At 52.3% G+C, this 21,775-nt stretch overlaps 1 protein-coding gene across 1 annotated transcript; it reads right to left on the bottom strand.

The window, feature by feature from the left end:
- Positions 1 to 331: 331 nt before the first annotated feature.
- BPIFB2 (BPI fold containing family B member 2) lies at positions 332 to 18,499 on the bottom strand. Its single transcript, XM_043884731.1, has 15 exons — positions 18,388 to 18,499; positions 15,035 to 15,128; positions 12,633 to 12,737; positions 11,335 to 11,481; positions 9,863 to 9,923; positions 8,111 to 8,171; positions 5,483 to 5,574; positions 5,023 to 5,208; positions 4,739 to 4,792; positions 4,007 to 4,181; positions 3,455 to 3,518; positions 3,240 to 3,285; positions 2,874 to 2,937; positions 2,431 to 2,507; positions 332 to 481 (listed from the first exon to the last, which is right to left on the bottom strand). The coding sequence occupies exons 1-15, from the start codon at positions 18,497 to 18,499 to the stop codon at positions 440 to 442; spliced, it is 1,380 nt and encodes a 459-aa protein (XP_043740666.1). The 3' UTR covers positions 332 to 439.
- Positions 18,500 to 21,775: the final 3,276 nt, after the last annotated feature.

Below are 21,775 nucleotides of genomic sequence, written 5' to 3'. Positions count from 1 at the left end.
TTCAGCTCATCCACGTTGCTCCCCTGGGCTAGGAGGTGATGCTGTCAACAGATATGGTCAGCAGGGACATGGCCACATCCTCTTTCTTTCCCAGGCCAACTTTGGGGGCTCCAGGGACAGACAGGACCAGGCCTTGCATGTAGGGAACTGGCCTCCAGTACGCAAAGAGTTTGCTGAGCCTGGCTAGAAGTTGCAGCTCAAGAGGTGTTTAATGCAAGATCTGTACAGCCTGGAGGAGCTCTCTGCTCCCCACAAGGAGGGGATGAAGGAAGGAAGGGAGTCTGGAGGGAAGGGGCCAGGATGGAATGAAGCAGCCCGGCTGGGCCAACCAACTTGCTGGTGATGACTAAGAGTGGTGATGAAAGTGTGGCTTTGACTCAGTTTCCCAAGTGGCTCAAGGCAAAAGGGTCCCCAGAGCAGCTCTCCCAGTGGTCCCCCATCAGCGCTGGTACAAGAGTCCACTGGACACCACGACATAGCCCTGAAAGACAGAGACAACCATGGGCCAGGTCAGAAGCCACACGGGGACCGTAGGACCCCCAGCCATCCCACCAGCCTGGCTCTAAGTTCAGGCTCTGCCACTCTTGCTGTGTGTATCCTGAGGACAGCCATTTGCCTCTCCAGCCCTCAGTTTCCTGCTGTCTCTTGTGGACAGTAACAGCAACCACTTTGCAAGGCTGCTACTGATAGATGGATGCAGCCAGATCACACAGGCAAAGCACTCAGTGTGGACCTGGAGCTTGATTCGGGCTTCAAACGTGGTCAGGACCACCTCTGTTTTATGACCTGGAGTTTAGACCACTGAGTATCTTCTCCAAGTCCAAGCCTCTCTAGCAAAACCAGGCATACCCCCCTCAAAGTGTCCCCTACTGTCTACACTGCACTGCAGAAACTTCCTGGGGGCCTGCTGATCTTTTCTTTCCTTCCTTCCTTCCTCCTTCCCTCCCTCCCTTCTTCTTTCTTCCTTCCTCTTCCTCTTTCTCTTTCTTTCTTCAATCTTCATTGAGCTTCTACTGAGACCCAAGCCCTGTGCCAAGTGTTGGGAACCCAGCAGAAAAATAACCCGAACCAGTCCTTGTATTTGTGTAACTTGTGCATGGTCCAATAAGGTAGCCATTAGCACCTGGCTAATTATAATTACCCCCTCTTGTCCACGGTTTCATTTACCCAAGTATAACTATGGTCCAAAAATATCAAATGGAAAATTCTAGAAGTAAATAATTTATAGGCTTTAAATTCTATGCCATTCTGAGTCACATAATGAAATCCCATGCCATCCTATTCATCCTATCCTGGATGTGAGTTATCCCTTTGTCCAGTGGATCTACACTGTATGTGGTATCCACCCATTCGTACCATCTATCCACAGTTTCAGGCATCCACTGGGCATCTTGGAATGTGTCTCCCCCTAGATACACAAGACTACTGTACATTTACATTAAGTAAAATTAAGTAAGATTTAGAATTCACCTTCTCAGTTACACTGATCCTATATTGAGGGCCCAATAGTCACCTGTGCCCAATGGCTGACAGTGGCCACTGCCTTGGACAGTGCAGACCTCTATCCTTGCAGGAAATTCTATTAGGCAGTGCTGGTCTAGGGACCTTTGACTTCAGTCCCAAGTGGCCTGATTTGGGGGTGCCAAGGTGAGTCAGCCACTGACCTTGCCCAATAGAGGAAGTCTTGGGGAAATTCCCACTAAAAGCCCTGCTTCCACGTGTGCTGATGGTTACTTCTTGGCCGGGGGGGCGGGGCGCAGGTTATTACCTGCCAATTGCCTTGGGACCATAGTTCTCAAGCAAGGAGGTCATCCTCCCTGAAAGCACTCAGCCAGTCCCTCTTAGGGAGTGTGAATGACACGGATGTTGGGCTTGAAGGACCTTGGTTAAACTTTCTGTCCCATGCACATCTTATTGAATGAGTTAGGAAGAATATTGTCCTTTTGTAGCTCAGGTGAAGCAGAAAGAAGTGGTAGGATGTCATCCTGGGCCCACAATGTCTGATCCCAACATTGGATCATTTTAGAAGGGTCAGGATCCGTTCCTACCATCTGGCCTGTGGAGGTCTGTGTACAACCCTGGAAAGACTCCCTCTCTCATCCTCCCCCAGACTCCAGAGGGGTCCTGCCTATCCAAGGGCACAGAGTCACAGCACAACTGGTCTGAATCCACTGTGACCTGGTATGATATTTGATGAGGGTGAGTGAAACCTTTGCTCCAACGTCTCCTTACATTTAGAATTTCCCATCTCATCACAGCTGATTCATGGCATGGTCTGGGCAGGGGACATTCCTAGGCCTGGCTGACCCTGGGCCCCACTGTGTGCCCTCTAGCAGAAAGGGAAGGAGAGAGGTGACCCCTAACATCCCCAAGCCCAGCCTCCCGCCAAAGATGAAGGAGGCCCCTCTGGTCACACTGAAAGGCTCTCACCTCCTGGATAAAAATCTCAGGGGTGACGTACTGGAGATTGACCACGTGGGGGAGGGCAATCCCCATGCCCAAGAGAGCTGCAGGAGAGAAAAGAGAAATCAAGTTCAGCCAGTAACGAAGTGCCACCTGGAGCCAGCCCTGCTCTGAGGTCTTCACATGCATCATGACACCGAGGTCCACAGATACTCAGGAGGTGGGAACTGCTATTACTATACCCACTTTATAGAAGGGAAAACTGAGGTTAGGGGAAGGAACAGAACTTAGCTAAGATCACACAGCTGCTAAACAGCTGAGATAAGATGTACACACAGGGAGCAGGACTCCCAAAGCCACCCTCTTAGCCTCTGAGCCTGGGATGTAGGAAGGGGCCAAGACAGAGCCTGGAGCAGGCATGCAGGTGGAAGGGGCCAGAGGGGCCACACGGAGCAGAGGGCAGAGCTCACCATTGAGGTGATCCAGCAAGGGCTTCTCAAACACTTCGCCCATGACTGTCTGGACATGGTCTGTCTGCAGCCATGGAGCCAGGGAGATGGGGACCACGGGCCCGTCCCGGCAAGGGGCCAGGAGAGACATGTGAACACAGAGACAGATCAACCGACAGAGGTATAGCAGGAGGGATGAGGGCAGGTCACCCCTGTCCGGGCTTCAGGCAGAGCCCAGCTACTCCCAGGGTCGTGTCAGCATCAGGCCCTCAGGAACTGCTGGCCTGAGAGTAAGCTGAGAGACATGGGCACACACTCCCCTTCCCCGGGCTCAGGGCCTGCCCCACCCAGCGAGGGGATCTCTGGAGACCCCAGCCCCATACTCACATCAATGAAGCCCAGATTGGAGGAGGCCACAGTGAGCTGGACATTCCTGAAAGGGAAGCCAGAGGGGAGGGGTGGGAATGGGGCCTAGTGCCTCTCACCTGCTTACCATACCAGCTGCATCCCCAGCTCCTCTGACTGACACTGTGACAGGCAATTGCAGGCCCATTGCACAGAGGAGCATTCTGAGGCTGCTGGGTCCAGGAGACCTCACTTACCCCAGCACAGATGTGGTCCCCCGAAGCCTCACCTTGGACACAGAAAGCTGGAGGCTCAGGTTCACTACCTGGGCACATGGGGAGAGCAAGGTCAAAGGGCACAGAACCGTGTGGGAACTCTCAGCTGGCCACCAGATATCCCAGTCTCCCACCCACACCCCATCCATTCAGGTGTTTGTGAAACACAGGCCACTGGGGAGGTGAACGACAACCAAAGAAATCAGACAAGATCTTTGCAGAGAGTGCTGGGTGTCACAAAGGAAGAGTGGTATGTGGAGAGATGGGGACCATCTAGAAGCCTGCCCGGAGGAAGACTGCAGCATTTGAGCTGAGACCTGAATGATGAGGAGAAGCTAGCCTTGCCAAGAGTCAGGGAAGTGTGTCCTAGGCACAGGCTACAGCATGGGCAAAGGTCCTGAGGCAGGAAAGTCTTGGCACATTGATGAACAGCAAGGAGACCAGTGTGGATAAAAAGTGAGAAGTGTGTGGGAGGAAGTGAGGTCTCCTTGAGAGTCACCCACCTCCTGGCCAGCCCCATCCAGCCCACCTCACTCACCACATTGAGGGAGAAGAGGTACTGGAAAGCCGAGTTGGAGGTCGGGGCCAGGACTTCCACAAAGGGCTGCAGCCTCATTGTGGCGTTGTTGGTGCGGAACGTGACTGTGGGCGTGGCACCCAGCCTCACCTTGAGCACCAGGGGCATGGGTTCGGGGAATTGACGGGCCACCTGGGGAGCAGAGGGGTGAGAGGGAGGAGGGCACATGGGGGCAAAGACTGGGTGGGCTCTTCACTCATCATTCCTTAGATGCTGATCAAGCCACCGCTGTGCTGTAAGTGCCCGGACCACAGAGTTGGGTCCACCCCTGACTCCCGCCCTCGGGGACACCCAGTTGATGGGTGGCCACATGAAGACAGTCACAGCCTGTGATCTGTGCCAGGAGGGAGGGTAGCTCAGGGATGTGGGAACACAAGGAGGCTCCCGGACCAGACAAGGGGTCTAGTGCTCCCGTAGGAGGTAACCCCTGAGCTTGGACTTGGATGGATCAGGGAAAGGAAGCAGAGGAGACAGTGTAGGCACTTCCTGCCCGCTGCATGGAGCGGAGGAAATAGTGTGATGCCTGGGCCGAAGGAGGGGCCACCCCAAGACAGAGGATGTCCAGATGGAAGGGCAGATGCTGAACCCCACTAAGAGCAGATATGAGCCAGCAGAGACCCCAGAGCCCAGAGAGCCTCCCACCCCAATCCCAGGTCTCAGCCCGTGGAATGACCAGAAACATCACCCACCTCGGGGATGAGCTGGCCCAGCACAGAGGTGTTCAGCGGGTTGTTACTCGAATTCTGAAATCAACTCCCAACACATGGCAGGTTTTAGAACAGTCACTCCCCAAGCCAGACCACCTCTTGTCTCCCCACCCCACCAGTTTGTCTAACCCTTCCAATAGCCACCCTGTGGCCCCAAAGCTTCAACTGCCCCACCCACCAAGGATTTGGCCTCTGCAGGGTCTCCCCAGGCTGGGCAACAGAGCACTCCTGCCCCATGTGCCCAGGGCGGCAGGACCAGCTCTCACCAGCTGTGCTGTGACGTCCAGGTTGAGTGCACCAGCCTTCTGCAGCAGCATGATGGCAGAGTCAAACAGGTCCTGGGAGAGGCCCACGGTTGCCATGGCACCCTTGGTGCCTTCGTGCTGCGGCAGCACGAAGGGGGTAGTATCCACAGGCGGGACGATGGGTCTGCCCAGCAGGAAGAGAACAGCCTGTCGGATTGGGGGTGAGGAGAAGGAGAACAGAAGTGGGGCCTCAATAGGCAGGCGACTCCATGGCAGATCCTGGGCTGTGAGATGCCACCCACCCCCAAGATGCCACATGTATTGTCAGCCTCACCCCTTTTCCTACATGCCACGCTGCCTCTTGGAATGCCATCCCAGCTCCTCTCCCCTCAACTCTCCTGCCGCTTTAGGAATCTTGCAGAATATCAAGGACTCTGGAGGCAACAGGGCCCCAGCTCTGAGTGGAGCTGGAGGCACTTACGTTGATATCCAAGGAAATGTAGTCGTTGGTGATGGTAGGGGTGTTGATCATGGAGTAGCGGACCTGAGACTCTGGACCCACAGGGCTGAGGCCTGAACGAAACCAGGATGAAGAACAAAAGATGACATACTCAGCATTACCCACCAATGTCTCATTTAGCCAGGCTTCCCAGGTGGCACTATTGGTAAAGAACCTGCCTGCAAACACAGGAGACATAAGAGATATAGGTTTGATCCCTGGGTTGGGAAGATGCCCTGGAGAAGGGAATGGCTACCCACTTTAGTATTCTTTTTTAATATTTATTTATTTTTAATTGAATGATGATTGCTTTACAATATCGGTTTGATTTCTATCATACATCAACATGAATTAACCATAAGTATACATATGCTCCCTCCCTCTTGAGTCTCCCACCCAACTCCCACCCATTCCCACTCCTCCAGGTTATTACAGAACCCCAGTTTGGGTTCCCCGAGTCATACAGAAAATTCTCATTGGCTATCTATTTACATATGTTAGTGTATATCCATCAACAGATGAATGGATTAAGAAGTTGCGGTACATATATGCAATGGAATACTACTCAGCCATAAAAAGGGATGCATTTGAGTCCATTCTAATGAGGTGGATGAACCTAGAGCCCTATTATACAGAGTGAAGTAAGTCATAAAGAAAAGTAAATATCATATATTAACACATGTGTATGGGATCTAGAAGGATGTTACTGACGAACCTGTTTGCAGAGCAGCAGTGGAGACACAGACATGGAGAACAAACTTAGGACAAGGGTAGGGGAGAAGAGGGAGCTGGCGAGATAAATGGAGAGAGTGGCACTCTAGTATTCTTGCCTGAAGAATCCCGTGGACAGAGAAACCTGGCGGGCTGTGGTCCACGGGGTCACGAAGAGTCAGACATGACTGAAGTGACTGAGCACACACACGTCCGCACACCTCATTTAGCCAGACCCAGGCCAAGAAAAGAGGCGGGAAAAGGCCCCATGAGTAAGCAAATTTAAGTTGCAAAATGCACACCCAAGAGTCAGCTGCTCACAACCTGCTGATTCTTAGACACCATTCTAACAGTTTGGGTTTCTGCTTTCCCAATCGGCAGAAGACTAAAGACCCTAAATCAGAAAGAAGGGTCATTCCAGGCACAATCATCCCCTGACCAAGGCAAGATGGAAGCAAAGACAAGGGCAAGAGCTGATCTTTGGTATGAACCTGGGTCCAAGGCATCTTGATGAAGACAATTCCTCTGAAGGGAGAGAAAAGACTAAGGCTTATTGAGTTTATGGCATACCAGGCACCTAATCCATGCTGTTTCGTACAATAGCAACACATTGGAAAAGTAGAAATTTTGATTCCTATTTTTGGATGGAATGATTAAGCCCAGAGAGATGGAGTGACTTCCCTAAGGTCACACAGCAAATGAGCTAGAATTCATACTCATATCCTTTGATTCCAAGTCCATTTTCCTTGGCCTCTCAGTACCTCCTGTTAAGGTAATATTGGGGTTTGGGTCGTGAGAGAGTGGGGGAGTTCAAGAAATGTTCCCCAGACTTCTAGCTGGGCTGTGAAGTGTGGACAGGATGATAGGTGGACGTGTGAGGAGGAGAAAATCCAGGTGAGCTGATTCATGCAGGGTGTTGGTACCATGCTGAGGACTTTAAACTCAGAGCTTCTGATTTTCCATCTACAAATTGGGGATAATGATGCAACCTCATAAGACTGGTAAAATTTGCCCAAGAAAGCCAAAGAGCTACCCTGATATAAAAACATTCACTGAAGAAGTCACTACAGATAAATGTGGACCCTGCCCGACATACTTCCTGGCTTAATACCAGTATGTCGCCCTGCACATCTGTCCCAGGCTGTGTAAGGGGTTAGATACAACCCCCAACTCAAAGGCAAAACCAACCAATGGCCTAGTGCAGCTGCCAACAATAGACAGCTCTGGATTCCGCAAAGTCAGTGATGGCAACACAGGAGAAACTCCAGAGTCCCAGGCAAAGGAAGCCCTCAGGTACGAGAAGGTGCACTTCAAACAGAAGCAGCTTTGAAAATGGGTTTGTGAAGAGAGAGAGGATGCCCTGAATTTACTTGGGGCTCACTGAGCACAGATTTCCTCCCGAATCACCAGAAGATGCATTCTTTGATCAGTCTGGGAATGGGTGAGTAATTACCAATAGTTCTTCAATACTGATAAATACCACTAAAAAGATAAAGCTGACCTACTTCTGTTGCTTTTAGTTCCATATTGTAAATTGAAGACCTATCAGAGGCTTGTCTCTGGGGAAGGAAATGGCAACTCACTCCAGTATTCTTGCCTGGAAAATTCCATGGACAGAGGAGCCTGGTGGGCTACAGTCCATGGGTCGTAAAGAGTCAGACACAACGGAAGTGACTTAGTGCACACATGCATGCACACATGCGCACACACACACACACATATTTAAAGACTTGGTTCTACAATTTGGAGAATCCCAAATTCCACCAATAATTGTTCAGACATCCTATGACTGATCTCCCAGAGGTCAACTCTGATGCAAAGGAGGGGTCTTTGAAGGGTCATGGGGATCCCAAAGGATTTCAGAGGCCCCAGCCCCTTCTCCACACTCCCTGGTCTTACCAATTAAAGTGCCCAGGTGGACATTGAGACCTTGCACCAGGTTGGAGATTCTCAGGCACAGCTGCAGAAAGACAGAGGCGGCTCTCAAGGCTGGGAGGGTCTAAAGGCCCTGTCTGGAAGACTCGCCCAACTTGGACACCAAGGCCTGGGAGCCCTTCCTTCCTACACCAGCCAGTGGGCTTCTTCCAGCACCTCCTCTGGACGCTGGGGACTCCGAGGGGATGCTGGGGCCTGTGGGCACTGAGGAAAGAACAGGGCTCTGGGCCATAGCAGAAGTGACCACAGCCAGGTCCAGGAGACCAAGGCAGGTAGGCCTGCTGCATACCGGCCCAGAGGCCCAGCTGATGGAAGGATGCTCCCTGCAGTGGAGGCAGGCTGCAGTCAGCAAGCCGGGCCAGGGAGACAGGAGTCCTCCCAGCCCAGTGGGCCATCAGAAGTGGATTAAGCTGGGGTCAGTGTGAGAGAAGGTGGGGCAGAGGAGAGACTGCAAGGCCGGGGGTGGTCTTAGCTGATCCAGGGAGGACTTGGTAAGGCGAGGCCAAGAGGCAGTTAGTTCAGTTCAGTTGCTCAGTCGTGTCCAACTCTTTGCAACGCTATGGACCGCAACACGCCAGGCTTCCCTGTCCATCACCAACTCCTGGAGCTTGCTCAAACTCATGTCCATCGAGTCGGTGATGCCATCCAACCATTTCATCCTCTGTCATCCCCTTCTCCTCCTGCCTTCAGTCTTTCCCAGCATCAGGGTCTTTTCCAATGAGTCAGTTCTTCGCACCAGGTGGCCAAAGTATTGAAGTTTCAGCTGCAGCATCAGTGCTTCCAAAAAATATTCAGGACTGATTTCCTTCAGGATTGACTGGTTGGATCTCCCTGCAGTCCAAGGGACTCTCAAATGTCTTCTCCAACACCAGAGTTGAAAAGCATCAATTCTTCAGCACTCAGCCTTTTTTATGGCCCAACCCTCACAACCATGCTTGACTACTGGAGCAGGGGAGAGGACTACACTGCCTTCTGCCTCCCAGCCTCAGTGTTCTCATCTGCAGCATGGGGATCCTGAGGCTTACCTTTTGAGCATGTGAAATGGCACACAGTGGGTTGACTTGGTCTCCATTACTGCCACTGCGGGAGGTAGGGTGGGTGGGAAGAGGCAGGGAGGGAGAATTGGCGACCCCCGGGGACAGGACAGTGGGGCCCTGGCCCCTGGGACACCGTCGCTCACCAAGTCAGCCACCCGCAGACAATGACAGAGCTAACATTGCGGCCTTCACAGCAACGCTCACTGTCCCCAAACTGCTGTAAACTGCATGGGTGGTAATGCACTCAGCCCCACAGCCTGCCCACCGGGGGCCAGGTAGGGACAGTTGTCCTCTCCCCTTACAGACGTGGAAGGAGGGGCGGCGGGCCAGCTGACTTGTCCAAGGTCCCAGCTGGGAAGGAGGGGACCTGGATCACATCCGCCCCTGGTGCCCAGGCCCTTGTCCACTCCCGCTGTGTTCTCTTTTCAGAAGTTACACGGCCCTGAAAGCACTCCCCTCCACATGGCTCTGGGTCTGAGTGGAGGAGCCTCCCTCCCCTGCAGCCCCACAACCGCAGGTCATTGCACTGGACCATCAGCCCCACCTCCTCCCCGCCCTTCTGGGGAAAGTGGAGGAACCCCAGGAGGAGCACTAACAACCCCCGCTCCTCCATGCCTGCGACCCCCCTCTTCACTCGCTGCCACCCCCCAACCTGCAGGCTCTGGCAGGAGGTCCTTACCTTGCTCTGAAGCACAGCTTTGATGTGACTCTGCAGCGGGGCCAGCATCGCGGGGGCTGTGCTGAGGAGGGGACCAGAAAGGGCCCCTGAGCCCAGGGCAGCACCAGCACGGCCTGTCTCTCCCCAGAGCCAGGGGTGCCAGAGAAAAGTCTGTGCCCACACCACACCCTGCCACGTGCCAGGCACGGAACCAGCACGACTGTCCCCATAGTGGAAGACGCCGAGCCACCAAGAAAGGGCCATTGGTCTCAAGATTTGGAAGTGGCCAAGAATGAGGCCAAGCAGAGTGGGGAGACAGAGGGTGTTGCGAAAACTGGACTTGACCACGTCCTTGGCCAGCTGGCTTCAGGGCCACTGAGCCCAGTGAGGCGGGGCTGTGGCTGGCGGGGCCCAGGTCTGCTCCCTGCATGGGCCCCATTTCTCTGTGGCAAACCTATTACAGTCCCTTCCTCACTGAGTTGTAGGTCTGAGTCAGTATTTCAGAATGGGGATCCATGAGAAGTCACGGTTCCTTGGTTCCCTAACACGCTGACATGAGGCATGGCCCAGCCTCGCTGAATGGCCTCTTGGGGAGGGGGGAGGAAGGCACCAATGTTCTCAATGGCATCAAACTCTGGACTTCTGTTTTCCCATCAATAAACCATGAGCAGCCCCTGCCTGCGAGGACCGTGAGGGACCGTGGGGGATCGTGAGTTACACAGGCTGAGCAGGGGGCCCAAGTGGGAATAGATTTATACCCAAGCCTTGTCTGAGGAAAAAGTCCAGTCTTTGGGTAAATGTTGCTCCCTTTTAAGATAAAATACTCAACCACCTTACAGTGAGTCCCCACCCCTGGGCGGAAAAGTGTAGATACAAGGGAGAGGAATTCATAGCAGTGGGGTTGGTCAGGCTGCCAAGTTTGAACCGTGTGCTAGCTGTGTGACCTTAGGCAGGTCCCTTAACCACTCTGTGCCTCCGTTTGCTCTCTTGCAAAATGAGGGAAATGACTCCACCGACCTGGTAGGACTACTGTGAGATGACTCACAGAAAGGGCCCAGAACGTGTCCAGCACACAGTGGTGCTCTGGAGGTGGAATGGCTCACGGGGAGAGCTTGGCGGGTCCCAGCCCCTCCCTGGGCCTCAGACTCCTCATCTCCGCAGGGTGGGGCAGCCCTCTGAGGTTCCCGAGAGCAGCTGCCAGCCCAGAGTCCCTCTCCAAATAGGACGTTAGTGGGCAGTGTGCGTTGTCACATGGCGCGGAGCAGTGGTGGAACCCACTGCTCCCCACTCGCTGTGGGACCTTGGGCATGTCCCTTCCCTTCTCTGAACTTGTGTCTTCAGCCATAAAATAGGTATGATGCTGGTGGTGATGGAGTGGGGCAGGAGCGGGGCCAGCTCTCGGATCCATCATCGGGATTGGATGAAGTAGAAAGTTCAAGAAATGGCACCACAGCCTCGGTGTCTGGTCCAGCAGCCCAGCCTCCAGTACCCACCTGTTGCGGCCATCAAACACGATGGCTTTGTCGAAGATGGAGAAGCAGCTGGAGATGCTGACCAGGGGGGTCCCGATGGAGCCCTGCTCCACGGAGGTGTCGGCCAGCAGTGCTGTGGGGAGCAGCAGGTGCAGGGGCTCCGGGTCACTGTGGGGACACCAGTCCTGAGCCTGAGCGGCACTGCCTAGCAAGCCCGCAGTGACCGATGCAAGACCCCACAACCTCCCCCACCCAGGGGCCCGCGCCTGCTGACCCCTTAACACAGGCGGGGGCCCTACTCAGCATGAGATTGTCCCCCCCTCCCCCAGGGCAGGCAGGACACAACCCCAAACTCCACTCAAGGTCACAGACATTGCAGCTGATGGCTGTGAGCTCTGGCTCCCTGCACCCTCTTACTGTGAGACCCTGGGCCAGTCATTCCCCATACTGAGCCTCAGATTCTTCTTCTGTAAAAATGGACATTAGATTGGTGGTTCTTATCTCACAATGCTACTATATTGAGTTTTCTAAAAGACAATCATGTGAAAACATCCTACTTGAAGGCTGGCCCACTAGCACTCATAAAATGGTAGTATCAGGACAGAGAAGTTAAAATAAGAACACGCAACCCCTAGTTTGAAAATTAAATGCATATATAGTGACTGATGCATAGAAACAAGTCAAGTATTTTATTGAGCACCAGTGCCTTGCACGTGAAAGGGGTAATATAATTTTAATCACAGCAGTGAATCCATCCACTCAAACCTCCATGGCTTGCTAAGTCTCTTTGGTCGTGTCTGACTCTTTGCAACCCTAGGGACTGTAACCCCCCAGGCTCCTCTGTCCATGGGATTCTCCAGGCAGGGATAGTGAAGTGGGTTGCCATTTGCTCCTCCAGGGCATCTTCCCAACCCAGGGATTGAACTCGCGTCTCTTATGTCTCCTGCACTGGCAGGCAGGTTCTTTACCACTCGCACAACCTGGGAAGCCCTCAAACATGCTTCTATGGAAAGCCCATAGACATGTTGCAAAGTTTTGTTTTCTTTTGCTTTGGTTTTTTACAAAGGAGGGAACACTGAGATCAGAGAAGTGACTCTCTCCATTTGCATAACTGTTGAGCAGGGTCTGGATTCTCAGAAATTCTCTCACTGTCTCACTCCCCCATGGAGGATGGGAGAGAAGGCACTGGAGAGAGAGGGTGCTGAACAGAGTGAGAAGGTCTGAGCTGGGATCTTGGGAGTTGCTAAATCCCTTTCGTCCGTTTTACCCTCAGAGAGTCCTTGAAAATCCTCCCGCTCCCAACAAGGAGACTGACTCACCGGAAGATCTTGAGAGTAAAATTGGTGGCTGCCAACAAGCGTATTCCGAAATTGGCAACAAATGTCAGACGGAGGTGGGACACATCGACGTTCAGAATCTGAATCCTGCAGGGTAGGAGTCAAAGTGACAGGGAAATCCTCTTTAAACCATGGTATCATCTCTGGGATGGGTGCTCGGAGCCTACCTACATTGTTGGTATTTATAAAGGATCTCTGACAACTAAAACTATGGGATGAGGAAGAGGTGGTGAGTTCACCATCATAGGGGGCATGCAAGCAAGGTTAACCAACCTGCCAGTAGGGAAAAGATGCAAAGGGCATCCCAGCCTTAGGCATGAATTAAGTGAGATGATGATTACTCAGGTCTTGGAGGGATTTTAGTTTCTGATGGAGATCTGGAAAACTGGGAAGGTAGGGAAAGAAAAACTTTGGGATCCACAGAAGGCAGAAATCCTCTAGTCAGCAGCTTTGGCTTGTAGCACTTTAGCAATGGAAAGCTCAACTCATTTCAAAGCTGCTTGTTCTGATTGCTCAGCACTCTCCAGCTAATCTATGATTTCTTTTTTCCCGAATAAAAGTCTTCTTTTTTTTTTTTTCTCCTGCACAGTAGTTAATTGTGGGAGGTGGGCACTACAAAGTGGTATAAATGTTAGAGTGAATGTGTTAGTCACTCAGTTGTGTCCGACTCTTTGTAGCCTACCAGGCTCCTCTGTCCATGGGATTCTCCAGGCAAATGTTAAAAGTCACATCAAAGCACTGTCTATTAGCACTTGGGTGACATCTTTCCATGACTCTTCTTGGGACACAAGCTGACCTATAACCTGCTTCTTTTCACTTGACAACCATTCTGGATGTGTTCCCACATCTACAAACAAGGAATCCTGGTGCTGTTTTCCAACAATCGCATGATTGAGCCTCTGTGTGGCCAGACTGCAAATCATTTAGGGATCCTCGACCTCGGGACACTGATGCTCCCAGGCCCGACATCATCAGCCCAGCCCTACCCCAGGGTCTCAAACTGGGGGCTTCCACACCAGCTGCATTTTCACTTGCCTAGCATCTGCAAGTTTTAAACATTTTTTTAAACGAGTTGTCATCATTCAAAACTTTAGATTTTTAAATACAGAGATATGGTTCTGGGCTCTCCTGTGATAATGCATAGAGTGGTGGAACCTGCCATACTTAGCACTATTTAAAGATTGGAGCAGAAGGAAAGTCCACTGGGAGCAACTGAGAGAACCCTTCAGCAGCCCATGACATGAGAGGTTCCACTTTCATTCCTTCCCAAGTAAACCCTTTACTAAATATTTGAGTTTGTGTGTTTCTAACTCTCTCCACTGGGGAGGATGGGGACAGAGAGGGAGGTTCAGGAGGGAGGGGATGTATGTACACAGATAGCTGAGCCACTTTTCTGTTCAGCAGAAACGGACACAGCATTGTGATGTCGTTATACTCCACGTTTTAAAAATTAATTAAGGGGATCGGGATGGGGAATACGTGTAAATCTATGGCTGATTCATATCAATGTATGACAAAAATAAATAAATAAATAAATAAAAATTAAAAAAAAATAAAAAAAATAAAAATTAATTAAGAATAATAACAAATATAAAAATAAAATCAGAAGAAAAAAGCAAAACCAAACAAATAAAATCTCTTCCTCAATTCTCTCAACATCCCTGACCAGGTTTAATTATCTCCAAGAAGTTGTTATTAAGCTCTTTTTAATGGCTTCAACTTTGTATCGGCATACCGCATTTATAAGCTTCGTACCATAGAGTGTAGCACCCATTCTCACAATGCAACATACACAGGAGGAGGAAAGTACCTGTTTGTTGTTGATGACGATGATGTCGGTGATGAAGAAATAAAACTGCTGCTAGCAACGGTCAAAAGATGTACATGACTTTTTATAAGAATATACATATATACATACATGTATGAGTTCCTAAATATGTATAGTATATATACATGCATATGCATATGGATTTTCTTGGAAATCCAGAGTCTTGCCTATAGTGAGTTTGTTTCCCACTGGATGGGGACAATTAGCCCAGTTCCTACAAGTGTCTGAGTCTGAGGTGCTTCCACCTACCTCTGCCTTTGAGTCTCTACTTTATGGGGAAGGGTATATTAGACTCACATTTGTGTCTAGATTCAGTATTAGGCTTTTGGAAGCAGTAGCCAAAGTCCTGCCAGCCCTGGGGACCTAGGAACCAGAGTCTTAGACTCCGTGCATAGAAATCTACTAATTAAGAGGCATCAGACCCCCTTGTCTGGTCCCAGCTCCTACAGCCTCTTGTGCCCACTCACCTGGCAGGTGGGAGTATCTAATCTGGTGAGGGAAGCACTCATCTAGCTGGTGGGGAGGGGAAACACTCACCTGGAGGTGAGCTACTCACCTGGTGGGCTGGAAGACCCCTCCACTCCGGTCCAGGAAAAGCGGGACTGTGACCTGCAGGGCCCTCTGGAGCGGGGCTTTCCCGGCTTCAGCCGCTGAGGGGCCAGAGCAGGGTGATGTCAGGCTGTCCTCAGGAGCCGCCCACCATCTGCCCCACACCTTGGGTGAGAAACACTCAGAGACTGGAAGAGGTGGGCTCGTCCACAGGCACACAGGTGGCCACCTGAGGTGCACGACCCTACCGGGCCCTTCCAGACATGTCTTTCCTCTTTGCCCCTCCAAATCCCACGTATCTACTCTCTCCTCAAAAACAGTAACACCCTTTGCCCTTTTGCAAGGCCCTGATCAGTCGCCACCTCCTTGGGAGCTTCCACAAGGCCCCAGGAAGAAGGAGCAGTTCCCGGCCCTGCGGAGAGAGGGTGGGAGCAGTCTCTCCTGCAGGCTGAGGGCTCAGAAGCCCCTCAAAATCTAGGTGCAGACCCACCTCTGCTACTCACTACCTGTGCGGCTGCCCCATGCCTCAGTTTCCCTGCAAATCAATCTACAATGATTAGAACGGTAGCTGTCAGCTTTCTCAGGAACTGGCACCTCCCCGCCCCCTGCACTTTCTCCAGAGCTTGACTTGGGCAACTGTGGTGTATGCTGGAGCCACAGACATCAAGGACCCGTTCCCAGCCTAGGTCACCGCTCCCCATACTCTTTCTTTAGCCAGACCAGGTACCTACTGGGAGCCCATAAGGCTGAGTGTCTAGGGAGCCGGCTGCCCAGCTTTTATCTCAGGCACCAGTCGAGAGCTATATTGACCCAGGACGCACATGAACGTACACTAGACTCCTGCAGAGGACAGCTTCTTAACTCCATTGGCAGCCAGCAGGTTTCCTCGGCACCTAGCAAGTTCCAGGCTTTGACATCGCACTATGAATTGCTTCTTCCAAGTCCCTGAAGGATTGTTGTGGTTCAATCGCTCAGTCGTGTCCGACTCTTTGAGACCCCACAGACTGCAGCACGCCAGGCTACCCTGTCCTTCACTATCTCCTGGAGTTTGCTCAGATTCATGTCCATTGAGTTGGTGAGGCCATCCAACTATTTCATCTTCTGCTCACCCTTTCTCTTTTTGCCTTCAATCTTTCCCAGCATCAGAGTCTTTTCTAGAGAGTGTGTCCCCAGTGAAATATCCCTGTGACCCTTGCAACAACAAGAAGCCAATGCTCTGCCATCTCCATTAAGATCTCTGGATCTCTGCCCTCATGATGGGATGGTTCTTCTTGGGTCTTCACCTCAGCCTTAAGGGTACTGGTTTTCCCTTATATCTACTACTCTTGTGTTCTTTGTTCACTGACTCAAGGGACATGACTTTGAGCAAGCTCTGGAAGATGGCGAAGGACAGGGAAGTCTAGCATGTTGCAGTCCATGGGGTTGCCAAGAGTCTGACACGACTAAGCGACTGAACAACAACTTGTGTTCTTTAGAATTCTTCGTAACTCTTACTAGCTAACTCCCTGTTACTCCAGTTCGCTCTCTCAATATAGATTAAACTTTCCTTATTCAAATCACGCACTCAAAAAAAAAAAAAAAAAGAAATGGTGCCCATCACATGGGGTCCTTGGAAAGATCCACTCAGTTCACAATAAATATTAGCTCACGAGGCTATTTGTAATAATGGCTAGCACTCTTATCATGCTTCCTTTGTACCAGGTATTGTTCTGAGGGCTTTAGCTTTCCTCAAAATTCTATGATGTCAGTGCAATATTATACCCAGTTTACCAAGAGGTTGAGGACCTGGGCAAGAAGAAGTTGGATCTGGGCCAAGACACCCAGCCCTCGAGGCCCTGGACTTTCTCCCACACCTGGGCTGCTGGGCCGATGGAGGTGCTAATTAAACAATCAAACCTGAGTAGAATTAAAAGGAGAGATTGGGGTGCAGGAAGGACGCATCAGAGGAGGAGCCCAGTCTGAACTTCCCTCTGACTTGGCGGAAGACCTGGGGAGTCCCTGTGTCCCTCGAGGCCTCAGTTTCCACAGACCCTGGAGCATAAAGGTGTGGTCTCCATGTTCCCGAGGCCCCTCTCCAGCCTGACTGTAGCTGAACTGGACTCACACCCGGGCTTCTAGACTCCGTCCACAGTGCTCCCCTGACATGGGCTTGAACCCTGGGGCCTGCAGGACTGGATAGAGAGGATGACGCAGTATTTAGGAAAAGCCTCCAGCCTGGCCATGGAGGTGTGTTGCAGTGTGTTCTTGGCAGTTTGTTTCCACTGAGAAGAAACAGGCAGGTGAGCTGGGAGGGCTGCCTGGGGACAAAGGAGGCTCACACAGCATGGGGCGGGAGGGGGGCCGGGGGGAGTGGGCCTGCAGTCATCCTTGTGCCACTCCGACACGGATCACTGACCGCTTTCACTGTCTGCCCATCTGTCCGGATACAAGGTTCCGGAAAGCTCCGTGCGCCCCAGGGGGGACCCTGCTACTTCCCTGAGCCACCTGCCTCCACAACCATTTGTGTTCCGGAACCCTTGAGAGTCCCCTCCACTGTCTGACCTGAGTTCCTCATGTTGCTATCTGAGTGTGGTCTGGCCTTGGGGTAAAGAGCTTCTGATCTCTCACCTCTGACCTCTCACCAACCTTGGTGGGATCCCAAAAGCCTCCCCAGGGGCAGTTGCAGGGCAGTTTTTGTCTCACCCTGGCCTGGATGTCCTCATTTTGCCCCCTGCTCTGGGATTAGATGGGACTTGGAAGGAGGGAACAGAGACATGGGATAGATACCTTGCAAAGAAGGGCCCAGAAAGGGGCTGGTTCTTCTCACTGGGAGCCCAGCAGGGAGGGCCTAGCTCCTGGATGTTCCCAAGTGCAGTGCTAGATGTGTCCCTCCCCAGCACATGTGTGCACACAGCCCCCCCACCACACACACATCCCAGGGTGCAGAGCCATAGCGCTACACAACCCGAGGTATGCACCATGGCCTTACACACGTGCCAGTGGTTAGGCACCCTCCCAACCCTCAAGTACACAAGTGGGCACATCATATCTCCATGGATTTTCAAACTCATACCAGACACACATAAGCAAAAGGAGCCCCTCAAACCAACCCGTCCTCACATCACTTGGGCATGGAAACCATGTGCACACTGGACAAGGCATGTACCTCCACTCATGCATTCATTGAATAAACATTTGTTGAGCAGCACTTTCTGGGGCCTAGGGACACAATGACAGAAGAGAAATCCAGGTCCCCATGGGGTTTGAGTTCATAGATAACATGTGTACATTTAGGATTGTACACACACCTACAGGCATGGACACCCAAGCTCACCCTCTCACACACACACATGGCCGACAGCCTGACAGCACATCTCTTACCATAACTCAACACTTCCTTGTTGAGTCTGAACACGGTGCCCGGCCTGGAGGCGCTGACCATGGGCAGCAACAGCAGTGCCAGCAGCAGGCCCAGCCCACACGCCCCAGGCATGGTGGCCCTGGCCCCTTCCCCCCAGGATCTGTGGGCTGGAGTGGGGACAAGCATCAGGGAACTGGTCCAGAATGGCCCCACCCGGGGTGGCTTAAACCCCATCCCAACCTGGAGGTCGCAAACCATGAGCAGCGATCCCAGCCCTGCCCATGACCCCCCAACCCTGCACATCAGTTTTTGCATCTCTGCTCTGAGAAGAATCCCCATCCCAGCCTGCTTCTTCAGCAACCACAGTGGCATCTGGTCTGGACATGGTCCCAAGGCCCAGAGAAGACATGGCCTTGCCTAGGACCACGCAGCAAATTAGGAGCAGGTGCAGGACCCAAGTCGTGCCAGAGGAGGATGGGGGGACTCCCAGATGGGGAGACTGAGGGCAGCGTCCCATCCCCAGGAGGGAGCCTAGGCCCAGTGCCCCAAGGCCAGTGCTGTGTCGCCTGATGCTAGGAATCCAGCCTGGACTTGTGCCCAGCTGTCCAAACCCTCCAGGGAAGGATCCAGGGTGCTTCCCATCCTCATCTTATCCTGTGCCAGGCGAGGAAATGTCCTAAGTGTAGGCCTCTCACATGGCCCCCAGCCCCTCCCCACCCAGCCCAGCTCAGTGGACTTAGGGAGAAGGAGTCAGGGGGGACCAGGGTGGGGGGTAGGGGGCTACTGCTCAGATAGATAACGAAGGCCCAACAAGGCGGCACTTGCCCAGGGTCCCACAGCAAGATAAGCGATGGACCCTTCTGCAGAAGGCTTTTGGAAGTAGCATCCCCATTGAACAGATGGAGAAATCGAGGCTCCTCCCTGGAGGAGCTCCAGCCCCATCTCTATTCCTACCTCAGGCGGTTCCCAGGACAGGTAGACTCTCAGCCCCAGCCAAGCCCTCCGCAGCCCCAAGCAGGTGTGGAAACTGCTTTATGAGGCTCCCCAGTGCACAGGGTCCACCAGGGAGGACCCAGGGAGGGGCAGGTTTGCTTGTGGTTGCAAGTGTTTTCCCTGCAAACATGACCTTTGCCAAAGTATCTCACCCCACGTGTGCAGTGGGGTTGCCACGTAGCAAGCTTACTGCCAAGCTTGCTTACCCGCTGTAAGACCCTGGGGCTGGGCAGCTCTGGAACCTCAAAGACAAGCAGACTTGTAGAAGGATGGCTGCCCCAGGAGACAGGCCCAGGAGGAAGGAGGTGCCCAGAATCAAGGAGATAATCATTTATAGGTGGAATCTAAAATAAATAAACTTTTCAGTGAAACAGAGGAGAAGGCAATGGCACCCCACTCCAGTACTCTTGCCTGGAAAATCCCATGGACAGAGGAGCCTGGTAGGCTGCAGTCCATGGGGTCGCTAAGAGTCGGACACGACTGAGCGACTTCACTTTCACTTTTCACTTTCATGCACTGGAGAAGGAAATGGCAACCCACTCCAGTGTTCTTGCCTGGAGAATCCCAGGGACCGGGGAGTCTGGTGGGCCGCCGTCTATGGGGTCGCACAGAGGACACGACTGAAGCGACTTGGCAGCAGCAGCAGCATGAAACAGAAACAGACTCACAGAGGGAACAGACTTGTGGTTGCCAAGGCAGTGGGGAGGGAGGAATGGACTGGGAGTGTGGGGTTGGTAGATGCAAGCCATTCCATTTGGAATGGATAAACAACAAGGTTCTAACGTATCAGTCGGACACAACTGAGCAACTACCACACACACATATGTGTATAATTGAGTCACTTTGCTGTACGGCAGAAATTGTCACAACATTGTAAACCAACTACATTTCAATAGAAAGATGCAAACAAAAGCAAAGAAATAAGTCAGGAGGATGGCTGACCTCCCCTCCTGTACCTCCACGTGGAAACACGGCTCTTCTAGTAGGGGCAGGAGGTGGTCTGAGTCCCATCACCATCATCCGCTGAGCCCCGTTCCTGGTCACACACTTCCCCCTCATCATACATGGAGCCAAAACTCAAAGGGCAACAGAGGAGAGGGTGTGGAGGACCCAGTCCTGCTACTTAACACTCAGCTTCTCTCCAAAGGCGCATCTCACTCATGGAGGACTGAGCCCGTCAGCAGGGTCCACATTACAAACTGCAGCCTCACCTTGGCCATACGGGGCCCGAAGAACTGAATGCTCCTGAAGGGGTTTGTCTATACGTGCGTGTCTCAGGGGTATGTGTGTGTTTATAAGTGTGTGTATTTATGTGTGTAGTCATGCATACACACTGCACTAGGTCATAATTACTGATGTCAGAGGAAAGTGTGTGTTTGTGTGTGGGTACATGAAGCGAGTGTGTTGCCATCTTGGTTTGTGGTGTCTCTTGCCTGTTTATATGACCCTCTATGAGTGCAGGTGTGGGGAGTTCTGTGTCCAATATGTTTAAGTGGACTTAATATACTGAGGGTGTCTGTGAGGCTGAACATGTATGTGTAGGTGGGTCTAGTGGTCTGTTTCCTGACATTAGGGGTGTGCATATGTGTTTGTGTGTGTCCATACATGTATGCACAGGAGGTGATGGCCGAACTACAGGGAAGTCCCCTCCATTCCTCTGCATGGCTCTGCTGGAGAATAGGCACAAGGGGCCCAGGGCCTTCCCCAACTCCGGAGTCCTCCATGGCTCCCACTGGCTCCACACCAGCCCATATTTCAGGCCCAGAGGCCAGGCCGACCTGTGCTGGGTCCTCCCCTAGGGCTCACAGAGCAGACAGGAAGTGTAGAAACCATCAGGCCCTTCCCTGAGAGGCCAGAGTTCCCCTGGACCGGTCCTGCCTTTGAGTCCGTGCTCCCCCGCCTCATTCTTGAGGCACAAAGGAATGACAGGAGCTGGCTGCATGCTCCCTAACATCCTTCTCCTGGCCCCCACTTACCCACTAATGCATAAGACCAGCCCTCCTGGTCCTCACAGGAGCTGAGGCAAAGATCAGATTCAGCGGACAGTGGCACAAATATTGACCAAAGCCACTCTCGGTGTTTGCTCTCCGCATGAACACTTCCTTTTCCTCCACATTTCAAGCACCAGGGGGCATTGGGTGACGGCCAGTAGACACAAAGGAGGGGGCTTCTCACCAGCCCCTCCTCCCTGCAGCACCATCCTGTGAGCACCCGCCACATGGAGGCTAGACTGCAGCCACATCACCCTCCACCCCAGGGATAAAAGCTGGTTCTGCTCACACTTGTGCTTAATAAATACCAGGTGTTTCATAAAAACTTGTTCAATGAGTAAAGAATGTACTGTTGAATGGCCCCTGTAATAATGACTGTGGCAGCATTTCAGAGCTCCTCCTTCATTGAATATTCTTCTAGGCA

Source organism: Cervus elaphus, chromosome 23, assembly GCF_910594005.1.
Source record: "Cervus elaphus chromosome 23, mCerEla1.1, whole genome shotgun sequence".
In the NCBI taxonomy this organism is placed as follows: Eukaryota; Metazoa; Chordata; class Mammalia; order Artiodactyla; family Cervidae; genus Cervus; species Cervus elaphus.
This window is presented reverse-complemented; position numbering and strand designations above follow the sequence as displayed.